This window comes from Phasianus colchicus, chromosome 1, assembly GCF_987193195.1.
Source record: "Phasianus colchicus chromosome 1, bPhaCol1.hap1.1, whole genome shotgun sequence".
Lineage (NCBI taxonomy): Eukaryota > Metazoa > Chordata > Aves > Galliformes > Phasianidae > Phasianus > Phasianus colchicus.
Window position 1 is genome coordinate 136429264 of NC_143436.1, and position 23203 is coordinate 136452466.

General features: G+C 39.1%; 1 protein-coding gene across 5 annotated transcripts in view; it reads right to left on the reverse strand.

Annotated features, from left to right (window-relative positions):
* Positions 1-754: 754 nt before the first annotated feature.
* The window catches only part of FHL2 (four and a half LIM domains 2), a 38180-nt gene continuing 15731 nt past the window's right edge, over positions 755-23203 (reverse strand). For 2 of the 5 annotated variants that reach the window (XM_090127976.1, XM_031605173.2), the window contains exons 2-6: positions 13454-13633; positions 6790-6964; positions 4777-4946; positions 3111-3297; positions 755-1629 (exon numbers count right to left, since the gene is read on the reverse strand). In XM_090127976.1, coding sequence (XP_089984102.1) covers positions 1478-1629; positions 3111-3297; positions 4777-4946; positions 6790-6964; positions 13454-13609 — 840 coding nt within the window. In that variant the 5' untranslated portion in view covers positions 13610-13633 and the 3' untranslated portion in view covers positions 755-1477. Of the gene's footprint in view, positions 1630-3110; positions 3298-4776; positions 4947-6789; positions 6965-13453; positions 13634-16190; positions 16371-23203 lie in introns of all 5 variants that reach the window. The other 3 variants (XM_090127986.1, XM_031605174.2, XM_090128010.1) reach the window with 2 other exon arrangements.

Sequence of the window (23203 nt, forward strand, 5' to 3'; positions counted from 1 at the left end):
CCCCCTGCTGCGGACAAGGACATCTTCCACTAGATGGGTTACCTGTGGCCCTGTCCATCCTGGCCTCATCCATCCACCTCAAACAAAGCTTCTCTGGGCAATCTGCTCATTGCCTCACCACTCTCATAGGAAAGAAAGATTCCTGTTGGAAGAGTGGTGTTACTTTCCTCCTCTTCTGTGATATAAATTCCATGCGAAAGATATACTGGGCTTGTGCTTTGCATAACTTGACCATGTTCCTTGAAGCGTGCTTTGGGAAGATGGTTATCGTCCTATGACTTTTTTCCTCTTAATTTTATTGCCTTTGTAGCAGATATATAGCAGAAATAATGCTATAGCATATGATGTTACATATTGCCATACAATAATAAAATTAAAGCATAACCTAATGTAGAAGTTAAACTTGTGACTTCCATGAGGATAAATGTTGTTTTAATTGTTTTAACCTTGGTTGCTGAAAAGAGTATTTTGGTTTTGAATTTAAAGCCTATGAGTATGCTTTAATCAGCTGCACTCAAATCAATATTTTCACATAGTTTAGTTCTGCTAAAACTCTCCCAGTGACTGCAATTAGTAGAAGACTGATGTATCAGCAAGGCCTGTGTGAGGATTGTTTAGCACCACAATTTTCTAGTAAGTTGAGCGTGCAAAAAAAGTTTGTGTTTGTATGGCTCTTATGTTGTGTTTTGTAAGACTGTGAAAGCATTCTATTTGTAAATACCAGTATGTAAATGCAGTTAAACCACGATAACAGTTTTGTTTTAAATGACTTTTATTTTTAAAAATACAATGTGCAGTGTAATGTTGACTAAATGTAATACTGACACTGTCGATCAGAACTGTACTTCACACAATGATCAGCTAGTCATGCAATAAAATACGTATCTGTTATGAAGCACTCCCACTTCAACTGTTTTATCATTCTCTTGGACATTGCACAAATCCTTGTACTTTAAAAAACACCCTCTACGTCCGTAGTCTTTCTACATACTTGACAGAACACACTAGTCACATAGCTCAAGAACACTGAGGTGAGACCACAGCCTTATTGAAATTAAATGCTGTTTGCTACTGATTTCAATAGGCTAGGGGCTTCACCCTGAATATCCATCTATGAATTTATTGCCTGTGGCCACTGTAATCCTTGAACTGTATCACTTGCTCATAACTTAAATGCTTAAACTGGAATATGTAGTGGAGAAAAAAAAGTGTATTATGTCAGTAACACCCAAATGGCTTTACAGCTCAGGTTTTGCATTAGTTTTGGTTAGCTATAGAAACCTTAAACTCCATCCCTGCTATTAGAGTTTCCAAAGTTGTTTTCCTTCTATACTTGTAGAGTTTGAAATTCATAAGAAGGTTAAGTGATGTTAATAGTACAGCAAAACACAAAAGGGCAAAGCTAGTTTTTTGTGGTTCAGACTATAAATTGCAAGCACAGCATTCTTCCTCTCTTCCCTGTTTCTTATTTTGAGCTTTAGATATCCTTTCCACATTCAGGGCAGAGGATGTCGTCCCTTTCTGTAAGGAAGCCACGGCCTACTAATGAGAGAGAACACTTCTTACAATTAAAGCAATCGTTGTGCCACTGCCGCTCTTCAAATGAGATGTACTTGGTTCCTCCCAGACCTGTTTGAAAACAGAAGTTCTGTTACCAGAAGAGAAGAGCCATTACATGATGCTACTTCAAATTCTACTTCTGGATGGCTACAGCATCTGGCATTGTAGTGAAAAAATATTGTTGTATCAAATCTCTGTTTGTTGCTGTGTGAATATTGTCACCTTATTCTTGAACAAGGGTTTTCGTCGTTAAGTGGTTCTGCTGCTTTTAGCTGAGTTAATGAACTGGGTTGTTAGTACTTTGGTTGTTAGTATTTGGCAGAAATAAACATTAAATATAGAGATGGCTCAGCTCTTAGCTTGCAGCCAAAGAAAAGGAAAGCAGTTGCCTCTGAACTACAGGAGAATGGTGGTTATTTACAGAATATCTGTGGTGTCAGAGTAAGTTAATTTTGTTTTGTAAAAATGCATTGAGCTCATTAGAAATGAAGCCTTGACAGATTGTGTAATGACTTGATTCATAGATTCCAAGGAGGAGTGCTTCAAGAAAAGTAGGTTATCAAAAATAATTCAGAAGTGTGAGGCTGTGGAGGTTATCATACGGGGTATAGGAATTTTACAGAATAAAAGATAAGAGGGGCAATTTTCTCTTATAGTGGTAATTATTATTTAACTATAGAAATGATAAGCAATTTGAGCATGATGAATTAGAATTGACTAGCTGAAAGTCAGTGAAATTATTTCATAGAACATATCACTTAATGAGAGTGTTTTTTACTTTGCGTTTAGTAGCAACAATTTGGGGGAAAAAGAAAACAGCATGTGAAAGAAACGACTGATATTCAAGAGAAAGGTCTCTTGTGGATGGGTAATAATAAGAAAGGTGTTATGCAGTGACATTTCTGGGAGATATACTAATAGGCATACGTTAGTGTGGGGCAGAACAGAATTAACAGGAGAGAGAATGGTTCAGAATCAACTCATATATGCAATCTTGGTGTTAAATGTTGATTAGGTGATTTTAAGGTAGGTGACTTTAAGTGTTTCATATGTAAAGAATGACTGCTTACAGCTTTAGAGCGCTGTTGTAGTGGAAAGCAGTATGTAAAAGCATTGAGATTCTCGGTTGCTGTCCTGAAAAATCAGGACAGGGAAGAAATATGCTATGCTGCAGTGAAAGGTGTAAGCTGGTTAAATGTTGCTGGCTGAGAGACTGTTGTTACTGAAGTCAGCGTTCCCTCTCATGAGCACAAGTGAATTGACTTACAGGACATGGATATATTCCACCACGTGCATAAATGTCACTGTGTGGCCACTGTGTTTCATACAAGTCAAGTGAAATGGAACAAACTTCAGCTTAAGGACTTCTTTCACATTTCTTTGTTAGGCACTTGGATGGCATCGTAAGTATTTAAGTTCACAGTTCCTGTGAACTGTGTAGTGTCTCAGTTCTCTCAAGCTAGTCAGAACAAATTACTGAACCATTATTAATATTAGATGCAGTTCAATGGAGAAAACGGTAATAAAGTGACTCGCCATGAGAGACCTACCACTGATTGGGTTTGTGCATCCAGCACACTTTTTGGCATAGAGATTGCAGAAGCAACTCAGGCAATATGCAAACTCATCCCGGGAGGTAAAGCGTTGTCCGGACAACTGCTTCTTGCATCCAGTACAGACAAAGCACTCCTTATGCCAAGGCTGCTCCCGGTAAGTCACACCTCCTGTAGTGATAGCCTGTTTTATGGAAAGTAAGACAGAAAGTATTATTTTGAGAGTGGCAGGTTTTCATCTTCATTTGGTAGAGAGGAAGGTCGATGAGGTTTTCACGGGTAGGAGGAGGGAAAGAAGATTTAATGGCAGCAAAATCATCATTTTGTCTGAAGTTCACCTTGAGAAGAGCGTGTGAGTGATTCATTATAATTTCCCAATTTATACAAAGGAGCCCCATACTAAAAGTACTTTATTTTCTGAATTCTTTATAATTTTAGTCTAAATTACCCTCTTTATTTTTAAATTCTTTGGTCTCCTTTGTAGGCCATTTTTTTCACATTCATGTGCTGTGAGACAAATATCTCTGCTTGTTCACCTGTCCCATTCTTCATAATGGAAAAGCCACCTTCAATTCCTGCTAATTCTCTTGACAACAAGTGCTTTATTTCAAATCTTACCTGAAATCTTTGCTTTCTGTTTCTATGATTTTTGTCTGGGCTTTTTCCTCTTAGGATACGTTGTTCCCCGATGTTGGATAAATGAAACGTTTCTTGCTCTTGTAAGTGTTTCTAAGAAAGCTGTAAAATCAGTTTAACTTTTCTTCCTATCTTCACTAAAAGGAGATTCCCTGGGAAGTCAGTCTTGTGTACCAACATGCTATCCAATATGTGTATTCAATCTGTCTTTGCCTCTTTCCTGTATATGAGGGCTGCTCTGAAAGTAATGGGATCTGGAGTACTTGGCAGGCATAAAAAGTTTTGGTAATGTAAGCATAAGTGATGGCTGGAAGCATGCAGAAGGTAAAACAAAACATGGAAGAAACTATTGGAAGGAGGGTTAAAACTATGAATATATTTGCATTTAAAACCTATGCATATATTGATAGGAAATTGATGTTTGTTGGTTCTGTGAATTATAAGATGACTTTTTAAAATCTATTATTAACAGGAAGGAATACTAAAAATCTTACTTTAGTCTGAATTGAATTTAGGAAATACACAATTGAAAGATCTTGAGTCTAGAAAGTTGCATTCTCTAACATATTGAGCTTACTAGTATTTATTTCAGGAGCAGCATTTGCTTTGTGTAAAGTTTATTTCTCTATCTTCAACTTCATTAGTATATTAAAAAATAAATAAATCATTGCTAGCTCATCTCCCTTCCAGTTGAAACGTTTGGGTGTATGGTATATGATGATTGCATTGGAGATAGGAGGTTATTCCAATGCAGATGGGTTTTTTGCTTGTTTGCTTTCCAAAACATGTCTTCTGTTTCAATATAAAAGGATCTTTAACCTTGAGTAAGAATTCTCACTGAAGTAGCTTTTGTGCCTTGTGTAGAATAGGAGTTTCAACTGTATCATCTCTAAAAATCAATTGTCACTGAATCTTTTAACAGAGAAAAATGTTGGGTTTGTTTGTTTGTTTGTTTTTGCATAATTGGACTTAAAATGTGATGGAGTTCAACCCCCCACATTATAGGTAAATAAAACAAGGGCATTACCTTCTTACACTGGACGCACTGCATGGCAAACTGCTTTTCATAGCAGGGAACACAAAAATTTTGATTGTCTTTAGGAATGAAACTCTTTGTCCCAATTGGTTGCTGGCAGCGGTAGCAGATAAAGCAGGTCTCGTGCCAGCTGTTGCCTTTGTATTCCATCTTCCGAGTACCTGTAATGAGAACAGAACATAAACTGAACTTATGGCTGAGACTAATGCAATTTGTAGCTTTTGTTTACATGACAGCTGGCTGTTGGAAAATAAGTAGTACAGCTATGAGGGAGTGGCTTTGCATGGTATTGGGTATTTCTTTGAGTTTTTGGAGAGTAAATGGTTCTCATCCTAAAAAGAAGAGAGGCATTTACTGCTAATAATGAAAACTTTGGCCACTTTTTAGAGGACTGATGTGATTTTAAGTGGTTAGAAGGCTGAAAGGTCCTCGAAGGAATGAAATTCTGGGAAAAGATGTGGACACATTTTCTTGGAATTGTCTAGAATTATATTTCCACATTTTTAGCTGTTTTCTTTTTTGGGATTGTGTTATTACTAAAACACAAGGCAGGGGGAATCCTGTTTATTACTTGCTCATTTGATATTGATGGGAATTCTGTTTGCAGAAGAACTGAAAGATCAAGCTTGTAATTACTTAGCATTTAATAAGCTTGTCATGAAAATGCTTTAATAAATCAGCAATCTGCTAAAAACCATGTGGTAGTTGCAAAGGTTTGTAAAAATTGGTTTATTTTGTTTTGAATTGAAAGGGAAGAAGGGACTCTGAGTCACTGAATCCCAATTCCATTATTACCTATCAATCTGTAACTCTGTATAATAGGCAGAGTTCTATTCTGTAAATGAGCTCTTATGGGACTGAATTCATTGATCAAAATTTGATAAAAATATTTTTCAGCTTTAAAACTAGCACTGTTCTTAAATGTCAGTTTTTCATGCTGTATGTGAAAAAACAGAGGTGCATGCAGTAATAAGAGATGCTTGTACGCAATCATATAATCATTACGTTGGAAGACCTCTAAGATCATCTAGCCCAACCATCAACCCCCTCACCACCATGCCCACATGTTCCTTTCATTTTATGAATGAATATGTCTATCTGCTTTTAGCATCTTTTTTTTTTTTGCATCTCCATCAAGCCCTCATTTTTATCAAAACATCTTAGATACACAAAGTGGTGTTTTCCAGCTTCTGTCAAAGATATACAACATGAGAACCAGCTAAGGAAAAAATTTACTGGAAAAAAGTAACTAGTAGTCATTGTGGAGTGTACTTTTGAATTCTTCAAATTGCCTTCTATTTTTTTTTTTTATTTCTGAAACGGATATTTCTTTCAATTTAAGCCCTCAAATAATGAGCCATGTCAATCAAAAGACAAGCACTTTAGTGTTGTCATGAGTAAATGAGGCTTTACCAATCTATTCCTATAACTTTCTGCTACCAGCACTGGTTTTATGGGATACCTGACTTGAAAGAGAATGTAGCTCTTTCCTATTTCTTTATACTTTTGAGCTCAAGAAACACCTTAGAGGCATTTTGACCAATTATTGATTTTTATTGAAAAATCTAAATTTTGGCTGTTTGTGTAAAAGAATATGTCATGAATTAAGTCAATTTAAATTTGTGAATTTCCTCTGATATTCAAGCAGGAGGAGCAAATTGAAAAGTTGGGACTGGACAGATGAGTTGCCCAGCTATCAATAGCCTTTTAATAAATATTTCTGTAGAAAATTGTAGATCTCATGAACAAAAATGCTATGTTAAATAAATGCTTGCTTTCAAAAGAAACTCTCTTCATGTGTCTATCAATTCTGTCAAGATCCATTCTGAAAACTGTGGGTTCTGATTACAAGGATAATTTAGAAAGCATCATCAGCTGTGTTTTAGGAAGTTCACCATGATTCAGCAGAGAATGTTAAGGAAAAATATTTGTCATGAAAGTTGCTGAGATTAGATTTGATATTAAACCTGATCTTTCCTCCGCCCCAAAAGTGAGTATCCTAACCTGGCATAATAGTCTTCTTGCACTCATTACATTTGGAAGAGTATTCATTGGAGTAGCAATCAGTACAAAGTAGATGTTCCTCTTTTGCAGCAAAAGGCTTGTCCACCAATGAATTCTTGCACTGGAAGCAGTGGAAGCAGGTTTCATGCCAGTGGCGGTCCTTGTAAGACAGATCCTGCAGAAATTAAAAATCACAGAATAAACAGAATGAATAGTTTGCTCAGTTGGGAGTTCAGAGAATGCAAACATGCAGATCTGAATCAGACAGAAATTAAGGCTAATTTGCATGGCTCAGGAAAACGGCGTGTTCTGATGCAGGTGAGCCTATTTTTCTGCGGTTGCCAAAAGTAGCTGATGACAACCATCAGTCTTCTTTCAATTCCAGGTCAACTGAATTCAATTTCAATTCAGCAGAGGAACAACTATTTTCATTTAGGTACTTCCTTCGAGAATGAAGTCCTGGTTTTGATCCAGATTAGATCTTGTTAACTGTAAAGATATAATGGGCTTCCTACACTTTTCTTAGTTATTGCCAATTTCTAAGTCGTTTTGTAGTTTCTTGTTATCCTTTTCCCAGTCACATTTGGATGGTTTGTCAGGTTTAAACCAAGGGTGAAATTGGCCTGATGCTTGTTTCTTTGTTGCGTGCTGGAATTAGTTTTTAACCAAGTCTTGTGCTTCATTTTATGTACGTTTCAAATGAGAATCGGATGCCTTGATGGTGATTGAACACTCTGGAAGATGAGAGACCATAATGTACCTGCAGCAACTGATCCAGAGCACTCTTAACCAAGAAATTAACACCTTGGAGCACATAGGTTATTTAAAGTATCTCCCCAGTGATACTTGTATTAATTAAAACAAAGTCACAACAAAAAAAAGACACACACTGGTAAAAACCAGTCCTGAGAACTGTGACTTACCTGGATGGATTGTGTCTTTTAAAATTCTAAGTAGCATAATTATGCAACATTTGAACAGTGTCTTTGGGAGATCAGACAAAGTGCAGCTCAGATCATTACAAGAAGGAGTATCTGCCTATCTGCTAAACTTTTTGAAACAACTCAAATTTCTGACCATAAAATCTCAGACTTTTCTAAAAGCAAAATGAAAAAAAAAAAAAAAAAAGCAACTTAATTAATTTAAATGAAATTGAGTAGTCTAAATCTGTTCTCAGAGGGGAATAATATTGTCAACAGAAAAACACTACTCACAGCCGACAGCTTTTCTAGATGTGAAATTTGCCTGCAAGAAAACAGAATGACAAGATCTGTTTTTCTTCCTGTTGTAACAGGACATATTCAGTTTTTTCCACATGCTGCCTTTTTCCTCATTTTGCAATATTCTACAGGCTGCTTTTTATATCCCAAACTCACATGCTGATATTTCCTTTTGTTTTGCCTTATTTTATCAATAAAATTGTGCCATGCAGAAGAGCAATAATGAAGAAAAGGATTAGGTATTACTGATGAAGTGTTTAATCCTCGGATCAGTTCTGATGGCAGATTGTATAGATCATAGTGGAGTAGGTCAAAGTAGCAGACGCTTCATCATGGCGAAGTGATGAATCATAGCTGTAACCCAATGAAAGCAAGGTAGACACTGGTGTGAGTAATCTTTAGCCAGCCTGGATGATTATAACAGATACTGTCATCAAGTGTAGGGGATGTTTAAGATGTCTGACATTGATGTGCCTGCAGCAGAGTATTGGACAGATTAAATGGTTACTGTCTTCTCTCTCTGAATCTGTCAACTGAAGCAAGGAATTCCAAGGTACTGATGAAACACTTTCTGAGTTGTTTCACCGTTGTTCTTAGGTCAGTGTAATGAAGTCACTCGGTATCAGATTTTTCTACATCGGTGTATTGTACATCTAACTGGAACCACTGCATGTAGGTTATAGATGTACTGACCTGGATCAGATTCTGTGGTGGAGCAGCTGTGTCTACAGAGATGACTTCAAGCTTGTCTGACTGTTAGCGTGGTGCTCAGTTAAGCTGAAAGAGCATTTGATTTACTCAAGGCATGGGAGCTTGAGTTACTCTAGCTGACTGTAACCTAAGCAAATCTGTTCTAGCAGAACACAAAAGTGATATACAGTTAATTCCTGTTTATCTCCTGGTTTTCCAGGAAAAACTAAAAAAGAGAATTGCTTTTGTGTACTCAGAACTGGAGTATATCCTTAAAATACTGATGAACATGACTTCTTGTCTGCTTAATGTAGCTTGAGAGAAATGAGTCCCCAGTATTACACCCTTGAGCTGTAGTTTTCGGCGGTATCCTACGTTGCCTAAAAGAAACCTGGAAATTAGTTGTCTTTATCAGCAATCTATGCATCTATGAAAATGGACTGCCACGTGCTCTTGTTAGATAAAGCACTAATAGTCACAGATAAGAGACTACAGAACTACCATAGATTGAAATTTGATGTCCCATCCCTGGAGGCATTCAAGGCCAGGCTGGATGTGGCTCGGGGCAGCCTGGTCTGGTGGTTGGCAACCCTGCACATAGCAGGGGGGTTGAAACTAGATGATCATTGTGGTCCTTTTCAACCAGGGCCATTCTATGATTTCCAAAAAGAAGTGTGAAGCAGTGGGTGTAGTGAGCAGACATGGGAACTGAAATGCCAACCTCTCCTTCTTAGAAGGAGCACATTTCTACCAGGGCCTGCTGGCATATGGATAATGTGCAATAGCTGTGAGAGAAATGGCGTCGTGTTTTTCTTCTGTCTGTTACTATCTCCTACCACTCAGCATATGAAGCTTTTAATGTGTGTGTGAAAATTTCATAAACATCAGCTGAATTGTTTACAGTTTACAAAATGGCCTAAATCCAAAGGTGTAATTAACATCACATGCTGTCATTCAGGCTTTTTTTTTTTTTTTCTTTTTGTAAAAGACAGCGTTTAAAATAAATAAAAAATGTTATTACTCAGTTACATATACAATTACTCAGAAATCACCATAAAAAAGATTGAAAGATGGTAAAGCAAATTCTCTCCTGCTCTGTATTCAAAGGCAGCTTGTCTTCGGGGTAGCTAATTTATGGGCTCCTTGTCCTGGAAACACGAGGTGAAAATGTGGCATTGGCTCAGTCCTCCCAAAGCCCAGTCCAAGTCTGAATGTTACCAGAGCCAGAGCAGGCTGAAGTGTCACTCAGGTGAGATGACAGACTGCAAGGAGAACACAGTAGGGTCAGAGATGGAAAAGCAGCTGTCCTCTTGTCACCACCTGGTTTACTCTGGGGTAAGCCCTTCAGCTAGGGGACGGTTGCTCTTGTCCACTAAGAGAGAAACCTCCTCACTTTTGTTCTGCTTGGTTTTGTATGGTCATTTTCACCCAGACAAGTATTTAAGATGCTATCAAAGCTAATTTTTGCTTTGCACCTACTTCTGTGAAAGAGAGTTCACTCTGGGAATTGGGTGCTCCAAATCTTAATCCTTATCTTTAGTCTCATACTTTGTAAGCTCTAAGAAACAGCTGTAAACCAAGCCATCTGCAAGAAGGAGATTCATAGCAGAGTGAAATGAAGAACATCATTTTTCCAGCCTCAGTGTTTCTATATTTCTGTGGTTGAACTGGATGACTGCAGTGGTCTTTTCCAACATTTATGATTCTGTCTCCACTGCAACTAAGTTATCAGTTCAGCTCTCTTCAGTGCAGAGAAACAGCAGTGGCCAAGATGGGATTCGCAAAGGAGAATCTGAGTCGATGGCTAAATGGAGCTTTTCAAGTTGTCCTGTAGATGTGGGGTGGGTGATAACATTTTTACTACATCAGGTATCTGTTCTGTAAAAAGCTGTACAAAGATTTTGTCAGAATAAGTAATACATATTGAGTCCACTTTGTACATGCAGTAAGCGTGGTTTTATTCCCAAGCACAGTATGTTGTGTATTGCACAGCATAATACATAAAATACACACATACAAACACATGTATATGTATGACTGTATGTATGTTTTTATCTGTTTATGTACATATATGTATATACAGCTAAATAAGGATCAGAAGCACGATAATGTGACTGTGCTTTATGGCTGAATTATGCTCAATCACAGTGCTCAGGCTTTGACTGAAACTTGTGGCTGAGGCACTTACAAGGACTCTCTCAAATGCATTCTCGAGTGCCTATTACTGCAATTGAAAAATGACTCTAGTTTGCCTCTCAGTGGGAACATTAATCGAATCCCCTTTTTACTACGCACCACATATTTTATTTTCAGAAGACTTGCAGGAGCTTGCTAAGTTTGGAACTTTTCTTCATCTGTAAAAATGTGCTTAAAATCGGTCAGGTTGAAAAACTGTAGCATAAAGGACTGTTTGTAGGCACAAACAGCAGTCACGGAAACAAGGGTGCATTTGTGTCTGGTTCACTTTACAGCTCTTTAAGAATTTTTTATTTGCTATCTTACAGTTGCATTCTCCACATATATATATATATTTTAACATATAAAAATATGCAGAAAATTTGTGCTTCTCTTTTTTTATGTTTTAGTGTGGGTCTCACTTAAAAGTACAGAAGAGAAGTATATTGGATAACACCCACGCTCCCCAAATCCATAAATCTGAGTTGAAAAGTTCAGACTGATTAATTCCTGAATACTTTGTCCAAGATTTGTTGAAGGCAGTCCAAGTTTGGAAATTCTTGAATATCAACACATGGAAATAACTTCTCAGGGGATTAGAAAGAGAGCTTAAAACAAAAGCACATTCTAGAATTGGGGCAGAAATATTTTGCTTTTCCAGGTCAGGCCAGCTGTATCTCTTCTCTGATCTGCATATTTATGAGCTGTAGGAAAGCTGGCAGTTTTATAGCTCATACAGAATATTGCCAGTTCCCTGTCATGATGGTGAAACATGTTCCCCTTTTTAAGGCTTCCGAAAGAGGCTTTCCTAGCCATTTTCCAATAGGGTGAAATAGATCAGTATGGAAGACACAGGATTTCAAATTTTTCCTCTCTGGATCAACATATGATTTTATATTTCAGAGTCTTTGGAATAATGATATGGTGCTAGCACCAGGATGAGGAACTAATTGGTGTTTCTAGATGTATGAGCCAACAGTGTAGGAAATAAAAGGTCAGACCTCCACAAACAGATCAAGAATCCCATGGCCACTCAAACTCACTCTGCCAGTGAAACTCTTGGCTAAATTTAACAGGTCTGTTTTGGGCAAAGTGGGTGTATATTGGATGAAATCTATTCACATGAGTCTAACAAGCACCTCAAATTGGACTCCTCAAATATCATCTTTCTTCATTGACCCAGAGTAAAACTGACGTGAACTCCAGTTGTTCTGGTTAATTTGAAAGAACTGCAGGTGGTGTCACCTCATTTAGAGCAGGTAAATGTTGCCATGAGGTGTAGCAGCGCATAGCTAAAGCAAGCAAGGCATCTGCTCTTTCTTTGTCATCTTTAGTTATACTCTACTATCATTATTCTCTATTTTAAAGGCTAATTGTGTTATAACTCATATATTAGTTCTTTCAGCATTAGCCAATTTTTTTTTGTCTATGAGTTGGCAGCTTTTCTTGAGCATCTTGTCTCTCGATGACAATGAATTATGGTTAGTAAAGAGCTAACAGAGACTTAGCTCCCTCTGATCCAAAGGTAGGCAATACTTGTTTCTGCCACCTTTCCATAACCCAGGTGGCCTCAACGACAGCTGGGCTCTCCTAGGGAGATAGAGAGACTTTTTAAGACCAGATCACCCTGTCTTACAGGAAGAGAAGGGTGCTTTTCCATTTCTATTATGCTTGTTTAGTCAGAGCTTGCAGTGGGAAGTGGCGAAAAGCAGGTACAAGTGTCCAGAAAGCGTGCTCTCTCATCAACCCTTTGTAATCAGTAAGCTATACTTACGGATTCTTTCAGTAATAGCATCATATTTTAAACACCTTTAAAGGCTCCCACACAAATATAGTGTTTTCCGTATTAAATGATATTAAAATGTCAGCACTTATTACCTCTGGAAAAAGCTCTCTAAATGTAACCCAGTAACTCTGGGGAAAGACTGAAGGATCAGCTATATTTTTAATATCAAATGTTTTCATCTGAAAACTTCTGTGCTCTCGATTATTTCTGTTGCTGCTGCAAAGCACCTATTCTTCTCAGCTATAGTGAGGGGTTGCCTGTGCATCATGGCCTCCAGATACATGTCCTGGGCATTCCCACTGATTCCAAAAATGTGTCTAGCATGTTGATAAGACCAAATCATTTATTCACTACATCAGTGAATAAGATCATAGAATCACAGAATCCTTGGAATTGGAAGGGACCTTTAAAGGTCATCCAGACCAAGTCCCCTGCAATGAACACCCGCAGCTCAATCAGATTGCTTAGAGCCCCGTCCAGCCTGGCTTTGAATGTCTCCAGTGTCAAGGCATCCACCACTTCTCTGGACAACCTGTGCCAGAGCCTCACCACCCTCCCTATAAATACTTTTTCCCTTTATCCAACCTAAACCTCCCCTCTTTTAGTTTGAAATCATTTGCCCTTGTCTTATTGCCACAGACCCTGCTAACAACTCTGTCCCCTTTTTGTAGATGCTCAGGGATCAGCCCATTTTGTGCAGAGGCTTTGTGCCCTAGAGCATAGGTTTTGTTCAGAACTACAGGAAATGTATCTAGACTACCCTACCAAGATAATGAGACACAGCCTGCCATACCTTGCAGTCAGCTCCAATAGGTTTCTTGCATTCCTCACAGGTGTTGGAATAGAGGTTTTCATAGCATTTCACGCAGTAAGGGCTGTCCTCCCTCAGGATGTACTTCTTACCAAACAGGGACTCTTTGCAGTAGTGGCAGTCAAAACGCTCAGTCATGGTGATGCCTGGAGTCCAGCTGTCCTGCCGCAAAGACAGAAATGGGCACGTCGGACTGAGCCACAGTTGATCTGACACCCCAAGAAGGGTTTGTTATCAATTCCAGTTTATCAAATTCAAATTTCAGTTACATAAATCAACACAATAGAAGAAAACAAGCTATAAATCTCACCCTGCTCAATGAAGGCCGTAGCCCACTTATTTTAGCCACTCACTGACTTACCTTTGACCAGAGCGAGTGTTAGAGACCAGAGAGAGAGGAATATGAGTAAATCCAATGTGTGAAGAATTTACATGGGATGCTTAAAGAATACCAGGTATGTTTGACCGTCAAGCCCAATGCAAAATGCTGACTCTGTAGGGCATGGAGGGAACCAAGTACCCTGAGAGAATGAGCCAGCTAATCTTCAGAAAGACCAGCACCGCTTCTGTAAGGCAAGAAGCAAGTTTGTGTTGCTGGTAAGCTTTAGTCATGCACAGGCTATCAAACGTTACTGCTGTTCACTTCTGCTCCTTCCTCTTCTACATTCTCAATAAGCCAGTGGCTGCCAATAGTTGCCCTGCAGTGAGCCAGTGCCTCTCTCTTCCTGCCCACAGAAGGGACAATGGGCACTGTTCACAGCAGGAAGTAGGGGGCAATGATTGCGTATCTGACTCCCCTCTGATGTAGCTGAATGAGTTTGGACAACTCATCCAGCAGCTGCCATGTACAGGGACACAAGTGAGTGTTAGCTATTCTGGTTCAGGCAAATGTCAAATAAAGATTGAGCAAAGGAATGAAGGACACGTTATTTCCTCTGCTTGTCTTGTTATGTCTCCAGCATCTTTTGGATGTGCACACAAGCAACACTGACACAAATGCCTTTGATTAGTTGCATAAATGTTCATTGTTGCCCAGCACAATTTGTTTTGGATCTGAGTTTCACTGCAGTCATCGGCTTCTTTCTTTGCCTGAGGCTCACAGTGTGTGTTGCACCTGAATTCTGTTCAGAAGTCACAGATGAAGCAGGGCATAGCTGTTTGCTGAGGAAGGGGAAGCACTACATGACCTTCACTGCTCACCAGGCCTGCTCTCCTCTAAGCCAGATTTCATCTCTAAAGCCTGAAATGTTTTGGGTACTAATGGCATCAGTGGCTATCTCTGTCTTTCACACACAAGAGACATTTACAGCAGCTGCAGTCCTTTTGCCAATTTCAGCTCTCAGTTTTAAACAAAAAGTTGTTACTCGCTTAGTGTTCTTGGTGCAGGTTCCTTGATTCTGGAGTTTGTCCCTTTCTTTTGGCTGGAGGAGCCACTCGTAGGGCATTCGGAAATTTTCAGTTCTCTTCCAAGATTTCAGTTTTTATCATCTTGTATCCTTTCTCACTGGGGTTTGAGTAATGCTTTAGAGTGGTCTGAATGAACAAAGATTGTTTTGGTGGTTACAAGACTTTCCCTTTTTGATGCTTTGTCAGCTGCTGAATTGTGTGATGATTTGCACAGGCTAAAAGGGGAGAAGTTTTGCATGTGCAAAGCAGGTACATGATGGCTCAGCTGCTGAGAAGTCTTTTGAGCTCTGGGTAAATGATTAAGAAAAAGGAATTTGTGCTTGGAAGACAAATTTTGACAGCTGGTCAGCTGTGCTATGGCCAACCCAAATGGAGCAGTGGTCCAACTGTTTTGTACAGGGAGGAACTAATTAACTTTCTTATTCCAAAAGAGAGCTAAGAGTATACAGGTGCTCTCAGTAGAGCAGAGAGGATCACAAAGACTGATTACAAAAAGATGGAAGGTATGAAGAATTATGCTAGAGAGAGAAGTGCAGGCTACCCAAAGTTTGTCTGAACCCAGCAGCAGTGGCTGGCAATGGCAGTGTAAGGGAGGAGAATGAGACACAGAGCTGGTGTAGGGTTATCTTTCCTTTCCACCTGCTTCCAGCAAGTTAGTCTTCTCTTGAAGCGAAGGTGCAATTGTTATCACAACAATTAATAGATTACAGTGGATTTATGTGTATTTGTATTTCCAGTGAAAGAGGTAGAGATGAACTAACTTCCTTCAAGAAAAGATTTCAGCAAAACAAATGGAGTGAGAACAGTGTACACTCATGTATGTATATATGTCTGAGTCTGATAGGAGCGACAGTTTGTCCAAGGACAGAAATCTGTAGCTATTTACCAGACCCTAGCATATATTATATGATAAGATTTGGTCCCACTGTTAATTTGCATTACTGTAAGGCTGAAATCTGAGCAGGAGCTGTGTATGGACATGCATTTTTCACCTTTCTTCAGAGCTGTTTTCTTCTAGCCCTGAATTAGATGTGTGATACCAAAGAGCAAAACATTTCTCTTTTCACAAAAAAAAATACAGAGTATGATTCCACTTGGAATTTCTGTCCTTCATTCAAAACTGCAAAATATAAAATATAGAATTGGATTGGGACTAGAAGAAATCATTATTCTGTCTAAACTGGGTGTTCTGGGTCTTTGTTACAGGGTGGTTCTTTTCGTGTGTTGTGTTATTTTCTGGGTGTTTTTCACAGGAACAGAGGGAAATATTATTACTCGCTTAATATAAGAGTCACTTTATGTTGAAAAATACCTGGATACTTTCTTCCCTATCCTGAAAGGATTACGATTTTGTTAAAGGTGCTCCAAGGTTGTCACTGTGGATTGGGCCTCTCCTGGAGCAGGGTGATACAGACTTAATTTCTGTGTCCCCCACAGATTTGAGGTGATTCCACTCTGAGAAGACTCCGGATGGAAGCACTGTTCCAGAGGTCTGGGAAATAAAGGGAAAAGAGGAAAATTTCCAAGATCTGCATTTTGGTTTTGTCCTTCATTGGATTTAGCACTGATTTCAGACCCAGTATCCCTTCAAGTTAGGCGTTCAGGTTGGTGTGGTTTCCTTCATAGAGCTGTAATTTGGAATGAAACATCCCAAGCTCCATGCTGTTTAGATTGGAGTCTTGGGCTGGATCTCAAGATTTACTATGCTATATTTTGAGGATATTTGGCATTTGTATTCTTCTCTGGAGAGAAGTAATTAAATGTAAAGTAATCAGAAGGCATATCTACTAAATATTAGCAGGAAAATCACACAAATCACTGCTGTCTTACAAACAAATGTAAAATCACACCAAGCATGCTTATGCCTATTAGTTCACATGGTCATTTACGTTGCCTGTCACAAGATTCCTGTCATATATAAAAAGTCACACTGAGCTTAGTGCAGTTTTTTAGGCACTGCTTTAGGCTGTAAGAACAAACAATTGTAGATGGGCACAAGCTGCTGCTCAGCCTCCTTGCCATTGATTAATGCCTTTCTCTTGTGCTGGTGCTTGTTGAATGTAAAGCTCTGTGGGCCAGAGGCTTATCTTTATTATGTCTCTCAGTGGTACAATGAAGTCTTTAGAATTTACTGCAGTTGCTATTTTATACTGACGATATTCCAGATTGCTCTCAACATTATCATAAGGGAGAAAATGATTTTTCTGTCATACAGTTTCCCTCCTACATCATTAGGTGTAACAAGTACATCTCCAAAAGGAAAGCAGCTTTCTACTGCATCCCCAAAGAAAATTCCAACTTATGCCAAATGTTAGCACTACCCAGATTGTGTCTCTCAGGCAGTACAAATTGGCATGAAAATTACCAGAAATTAAGTAGTAGGCTGACTGAAAAGCTCTGTTTCTATATTCTTCCCCTTTCTGCTCCTACAGGCTCATTTTCATAGCTGTTGTTAAAGGCTTATTAAGGAATCACATAATCATTAAGGTTGAAGAAGACCACTAAGATCATGTAGTTCAACCATCAGCCCATCACTACCATGCCCATGTGGTGTTCTCCCATCCCCTGACATGATTTGCTGTTGGGGTGTTGGGGGAAGGGATTGGCTCTCCCAGACTTTGTCTTCTTTTTCCATCTTGCTTGCAAGCCTAGTAAGAGATATTCTTGTATGAATTGTCTAAAACAGTGCAGCTGTTCAAGTGAAGCTCTTGTTGTAATGGTATTTGGAGATACTGAATTAAACCCCTGTAGATGCCAAACGAGGATTTGCTATTGACTTCAACCAGGTCAATAGAGCTATGGCTTTTCTTGTGCCTTCAGAGCAGGAAGTTCTTTAGCCACCTGTGCAGGAAATAAAAGGCCTTTGGAGAAGCCTGTCTTCTTCCAACATGTACACACATTTTTCCCACCTGACTTTTATTTTTTTTTTCCCCCAGAGGTCTGGAGTATTTTTGATCTGTTTATTTTCCTTTCCCTGCAAAAGGAAGATCTGTGTCTGGCAACTTCAGTGACATAAGCCATGCAGGTTCAGAGCATTTGGAAACAATTTATGTTAATGTTCCAAAAGCTAAAATGCAAAGATTTATGATATCTTTTGTAACTATGAACTAGTAGTTCAAACTGTGCTGGATTTCTGGCAAGAGGTGGTTATTTTTCTGTACTTAGCAGCTATTGCCATGTTCATTACCTACCATCTTGATGCAGCAACTGCAAGCCACTCTTCTAGGAGCTAATCATTTTTCAAAACTGGGTCATAATGCTGTGCCAAGGGAGAGGAGGAGCTATTTTTTTCTTTTTAATTTACTTCAGGAAGAAAAGAAATTATGATTTAACAAGGGGAATCCACCTGAATTTCAACAAGGGGAACCTCAGTGTTTGGAGCTGTAGCTGGCCTCAGGGTAGGGGCTGCCTCTTAGTGTTGCATGCATCTCTGACCCTCCAGCATCAGGCTTCTGGCCATGGAGAGCCAAGCCAGCACATGCAGAACAGCCAACCATCTCTCAATGGGCCACCAAGGGACACTTTGTTTCCTAAGATTCTGAAAGCTAAGCCAAATATTGAGACGCAATTGATACAAAAAGCCCAGAGGTGGTCTTCTCCAGCCATAGACTCTGTTTCTGCCACAGGCTGCTGGAGGCATTTCACCCAGTGAAATGCATTTCATGATCAAAGAGAAGAAAAAGGGTATAATTTTGCAAAATTATTGAGACATTGAAGCTTATTACTATGACAGCTGCTCGTGTCATCATCTAGGAAAACTGGGGTCATTTAGTCTGGAGAAGGGGACACACAGAGAAGACTCTCTACGGCGACCTGAAAGAAGGCAGTAACACTGATAGGACGAGAGGGAATGACTTCAAGCTGCACTAGGGGAGGTTCAGGTTGGATATGAAGAAATATTTCTTCTTTGAAAGAGTGGTGAGGCAGTGACACAGGCTGCCCAGGGAGGTGGTGTAGTCACTGTCCCTGGAGGTGTTCAAGAGAAGAATAGATATGGTATTTAGGGACATGGTTAGTGGGCATGGTGGTGATGGTTTGATGGTTGGACTAGATAATCTTAGTGCTTTTTCCAGCCTTACTGATTCTTTGATTCTATGATTCTTTGTTCAGGTCCCTGAAAGGGAAGGCATGATTACTGTAGGGAATGATTTGCTGGGTATCCTTGTATCCCATGATCTAGGATAGCTTATGCTAAGCTTGTAAATGAGGCAGGGATGCCCAGATAGATCTGGCTGCAGTCTTTCTTTCACTTGTTATTTTTAAGCTGAGGAGAAAGTGGAAACAGCTTTCTCTTGCTGTTGCTGTGGCAGAGAAATCCTTGTAAGCCCATCAGTGGAGTTAGGCTTCCTGTCTTTAAGAAATCAAAGCCTCATAATATAATATCATTGTTGTCACCGATCAGCCCTGTTAACAGTGTCTAGACTGTTTTACCAACGTCCAAATCAAGGTTAAAATGTCAGAGGTATGTAATTACAGAGGTATTCCTCACTGCTTCTGAAATTTTTAAGCTCAGAGTAGGTATTTGTGGGTCTCTTAGAAGTTCCTTGCAAAAGCAGGGAAAACTTAACTTGATAGTTGAACATAATAACAAAATAAAGAGAACACATACCTTAAATAACCCACCCAAGCCATTCTATATCCATGCTAAATTTCAGAATGTATTTTAAAATCTTTCTATTTATAACAGAACTTTTAAAGTTACCTTAAAGCATTCTTCAGAGTCACGGTTAGATTATTGCAGTGACTCAACTTCCTTGTACATGGGACACTTATTTTACCTATGGTATAACATTCCAGTGTCTCTTTATAAGTACTTCAGAGCAATTTTCTGAGCAGACCGACCACATTAACGTGTGCAGATAATCAAAGCATACCCAATTCCTGTCTGGATGGCAGTCAGCCTATCACAAATTGGAAAGTCTGCTATTTAAGATCGTTTTCCTTAAAATAACAATACTAAAGAACAGAAAACGTTCCTTGAGTGAGAAGGTTCCCAATGTGGCTGCCTAAAGTAATCCTGTTGACAGTGGTGGAGAAGGAAGACTCCAGCTGAGGTTTCTGTGTGGTTTGTTTTGTTTGGCATTCAGTAAGGATCTACTCCAGCCTAGAGCCATTTTTGCAGTTGTAGAGTGAGCACCAGCATTGGTAACTACAGATGGCACTGAAGAAATGAGCACTGATACTCTGAACGTGTACCACACGCAATTTACAGTGATTAGCTGAGGTTGACATCGAAGTGAGTAGAGGATGTATGGATTTAAAACATTCCTTAATACGTTTCATTTACAAAAGAAGTCTATTTAAACAACACACAAGATGACTCTAAAATCCACCACAGCAAGGAAGAGTGCAGCTCAAGAGGAAAGGCTTGACTTTATGTTCTATTTCAAAGTCTTTTTAAACTGCTCTCTGCTTTCTTTTCCTTGAGGGATAAACAAAGGCTTACTCAAAAGACAGAGACCATATACCTGGCATTACTTAAGCAATAGGAATTCATATTTCTAGTAAAAGTATGTAAGCAGATAACAGAATGTGATAGCATAAGATTAATAAAACCCACTGTTATTTAATAAACCTACTGTTATCTAAATAAGATCAATAAATCCTACTGTTATCTAATAAACCTACTGTTATCTAAATAAGATTAATAAAACCTAGTGGCTTTACAGTATGGTAATAATGCTTAATTAAAAGACTGCAGGTGCTAGATTTCAACAGAGGCATGTTTTTCCAGAAAAGGATTGCTTATTGACAAGAACACTACCAGGAAAATCTGTCCCTAAGATAAAAACTTCCAAAAAGTATACTGTGCTGCCATGCAATGAAATTTCTGAGTTCTTCTACATTTTTGAAATCCCATACAATACAATCTAGGATACAAAAATAGAATATTGTCCCAAATATTCCAATGTTTGCTTCTTTCCACAAAGGACAGAAACAACACTGGAAGGATCCTATGGAGGAAGAATGCTTTGTTATTTGTTCTGGCCTTTAGCAAAACAGTCCTGGCTTTCTCTCTGGCTCTGTCTACAGAGGCAAGACCACAAAGCCCTTTCTGTCTAAGATAACTGGCACATGTGGTGACTGGGAGGATCTGTTAATGCATGTCTTTCAGCTGCTGTGCAAAACTACTGTGGCAGTGAATGCCTTGGAGCTGAAGCATCCATACTTCTCTCTTAACCTTCTGTGCTTTTGGCTTTCCAAGCAGTGGCAAAAAAAAAAAAAAACCTATGTAAGACTTAGTGATGCCCATTCAGCTGGGTACATCTTAGAAAAAGAGGTGGATTACAACTGGGCAAAATCAGTTGTGTTCAATTTGTCGACTAGCGTTTGGCTGAACACAGTGAGCAGAGACGAGCAGTTAAAGTTGAATCAAAGTGTCTGTGGTGCACTAGAGACTTAGAAGCAAGCACAGAAGGTCAAAGGGAGCCTGGAGACAAGGAAGCAGGTAATCCTTTTGTGGGCAAAATCCTTTCTAACTGGAGATGGAAGATGTTGGGCAGACCGTGGAGAAATACTGTATAGCGCGGAGGAGGAATTCAGCAGCAGTAGGATCCTAGTCTCTGAACTTTTGGTCTTCAGAGGTACTTGGACAAGAATCCTACAAAGCAGATGAAAGATTCATCCCAACAATGCTTCAGAGCAGTGACAAAATAGAGCTAGGGAAATGCGTACAGATATATATATATATATATATATATTTTATGCCACTCATTGTATTTCTTATGAAAGATGAAGTAAAGAATGGTGGGTTTTGAACACCGTGTCTGTGTTTGCCAAGAGTCTATATCTACTTCCTGCCTCCAAACACGCAACCCTAAGGATTGCTGTTCTGTCATTGATATATTTACAACTTCAAAGTTGAAAATGTACTGTGAAAGGAAGAGACGAATAGTCTTATATCATTGTTACGCTCATTTACATTCCTCTTAACGGTGTATTACTGTGTATACAGTAAACATTTCCCATCTGGTTAATATTGGACAATATAATGTAGATGGTACGTAAAAAGAAAAAAAATGAAGACTGCAACTTTTTCACCTGACATAAGCAATACGACATTCAGCCTTAAAAGAAGCCTCTAGTATTTACTAATCAATTATATATATGCCCACTCCCTGGAATTGTTAAAGGCCAGATTCACTGGGGCTTTGGGCAGCCTGATGTGGTGGAAGGTGTCCCTGTTCCAGACAGAGAGTTGGAACTAGATGATCTTTGAGGTCCCTTCCAATACAAACCATCCAATGATTCTACGATTCTCTATATAGCTACTTAGTATTGTTTAAACATTAATGCTTCATTAGCTGTCAATTTATCCAAGATTTATTTCCATGAAACCTGTCATTACCATTTCACATCCTCTCTTGGGGAGAATCTGCATCACAAATGTGTGCATATATAAATGATGCATTAAAATTGCATGATTAAAATTAATCAATCTAAAAATGCAAATTATGAGATCCCCAACCTCTGAAGCAGTACCCAAGTGAGAGAAGGTGATTGTCTACAATACCACACCATCCAGAGTTTTTTTGAAGATGCTCAGGACCCATTTATCCATCAGAAAAATACTAATGAGACTCAGACCTGCAGTGTATTGGTCAGCAACAGTGGGCATTCATTCAGTTTTCAGCTTGATTTCAAATAAGTCATTTCTTCTGGCTGATAGCATTAACATTTATCCAGTTCTTCCTTAAGCTGTCAATGTTCAGTGCCCTGCAAGGCAAGGAGGTGAGGATGACAACAGATAAGACATTGCTTGGCTCTCTGCTTGGAACTCAGTATCCTGGAGAGCTGAGCCAGAGTCACTTATATGAGAATAGGTCTTTACAGCCAACTCCCACTGTTTTCTTTTGCTCTTACAATTGCAGGATCTGCTTTGCCACTGACTTTTTTTTGGTCTCCTAATATTTAAAGCATGATGGGATCCTGCAGAATTGTATTGTGTGTGACTGAAGGAGTTGTCTAAATTTTTTCTGGTGCCAAGTGGTCCCACTGAAAGTGCTGATGTCTGTATGGATAGGAGAGATGTGATTTTAAGGAAAGGGACATACTTAAGAAACTATCAGAGTATCATGGAATCATAGAATATCCAGAGTTGGAAGGGACCCATAAAGACCATTGAGCCCAACTCCTGGTTCCACACAAGACCACCCAAAAATCAGTACATATGTCTAGGCTCTTGCATTCTTTATAGGGAGGGGCCTATGGGGCCCCATGGGGTCTCTGTTACATGTAACTATATTATCTTCTTATATGTAGGAAACTGGACCTTATCTTTATCTGAGTACTTTGGTCAGATACGGACTAAAGACTAGATTGTCA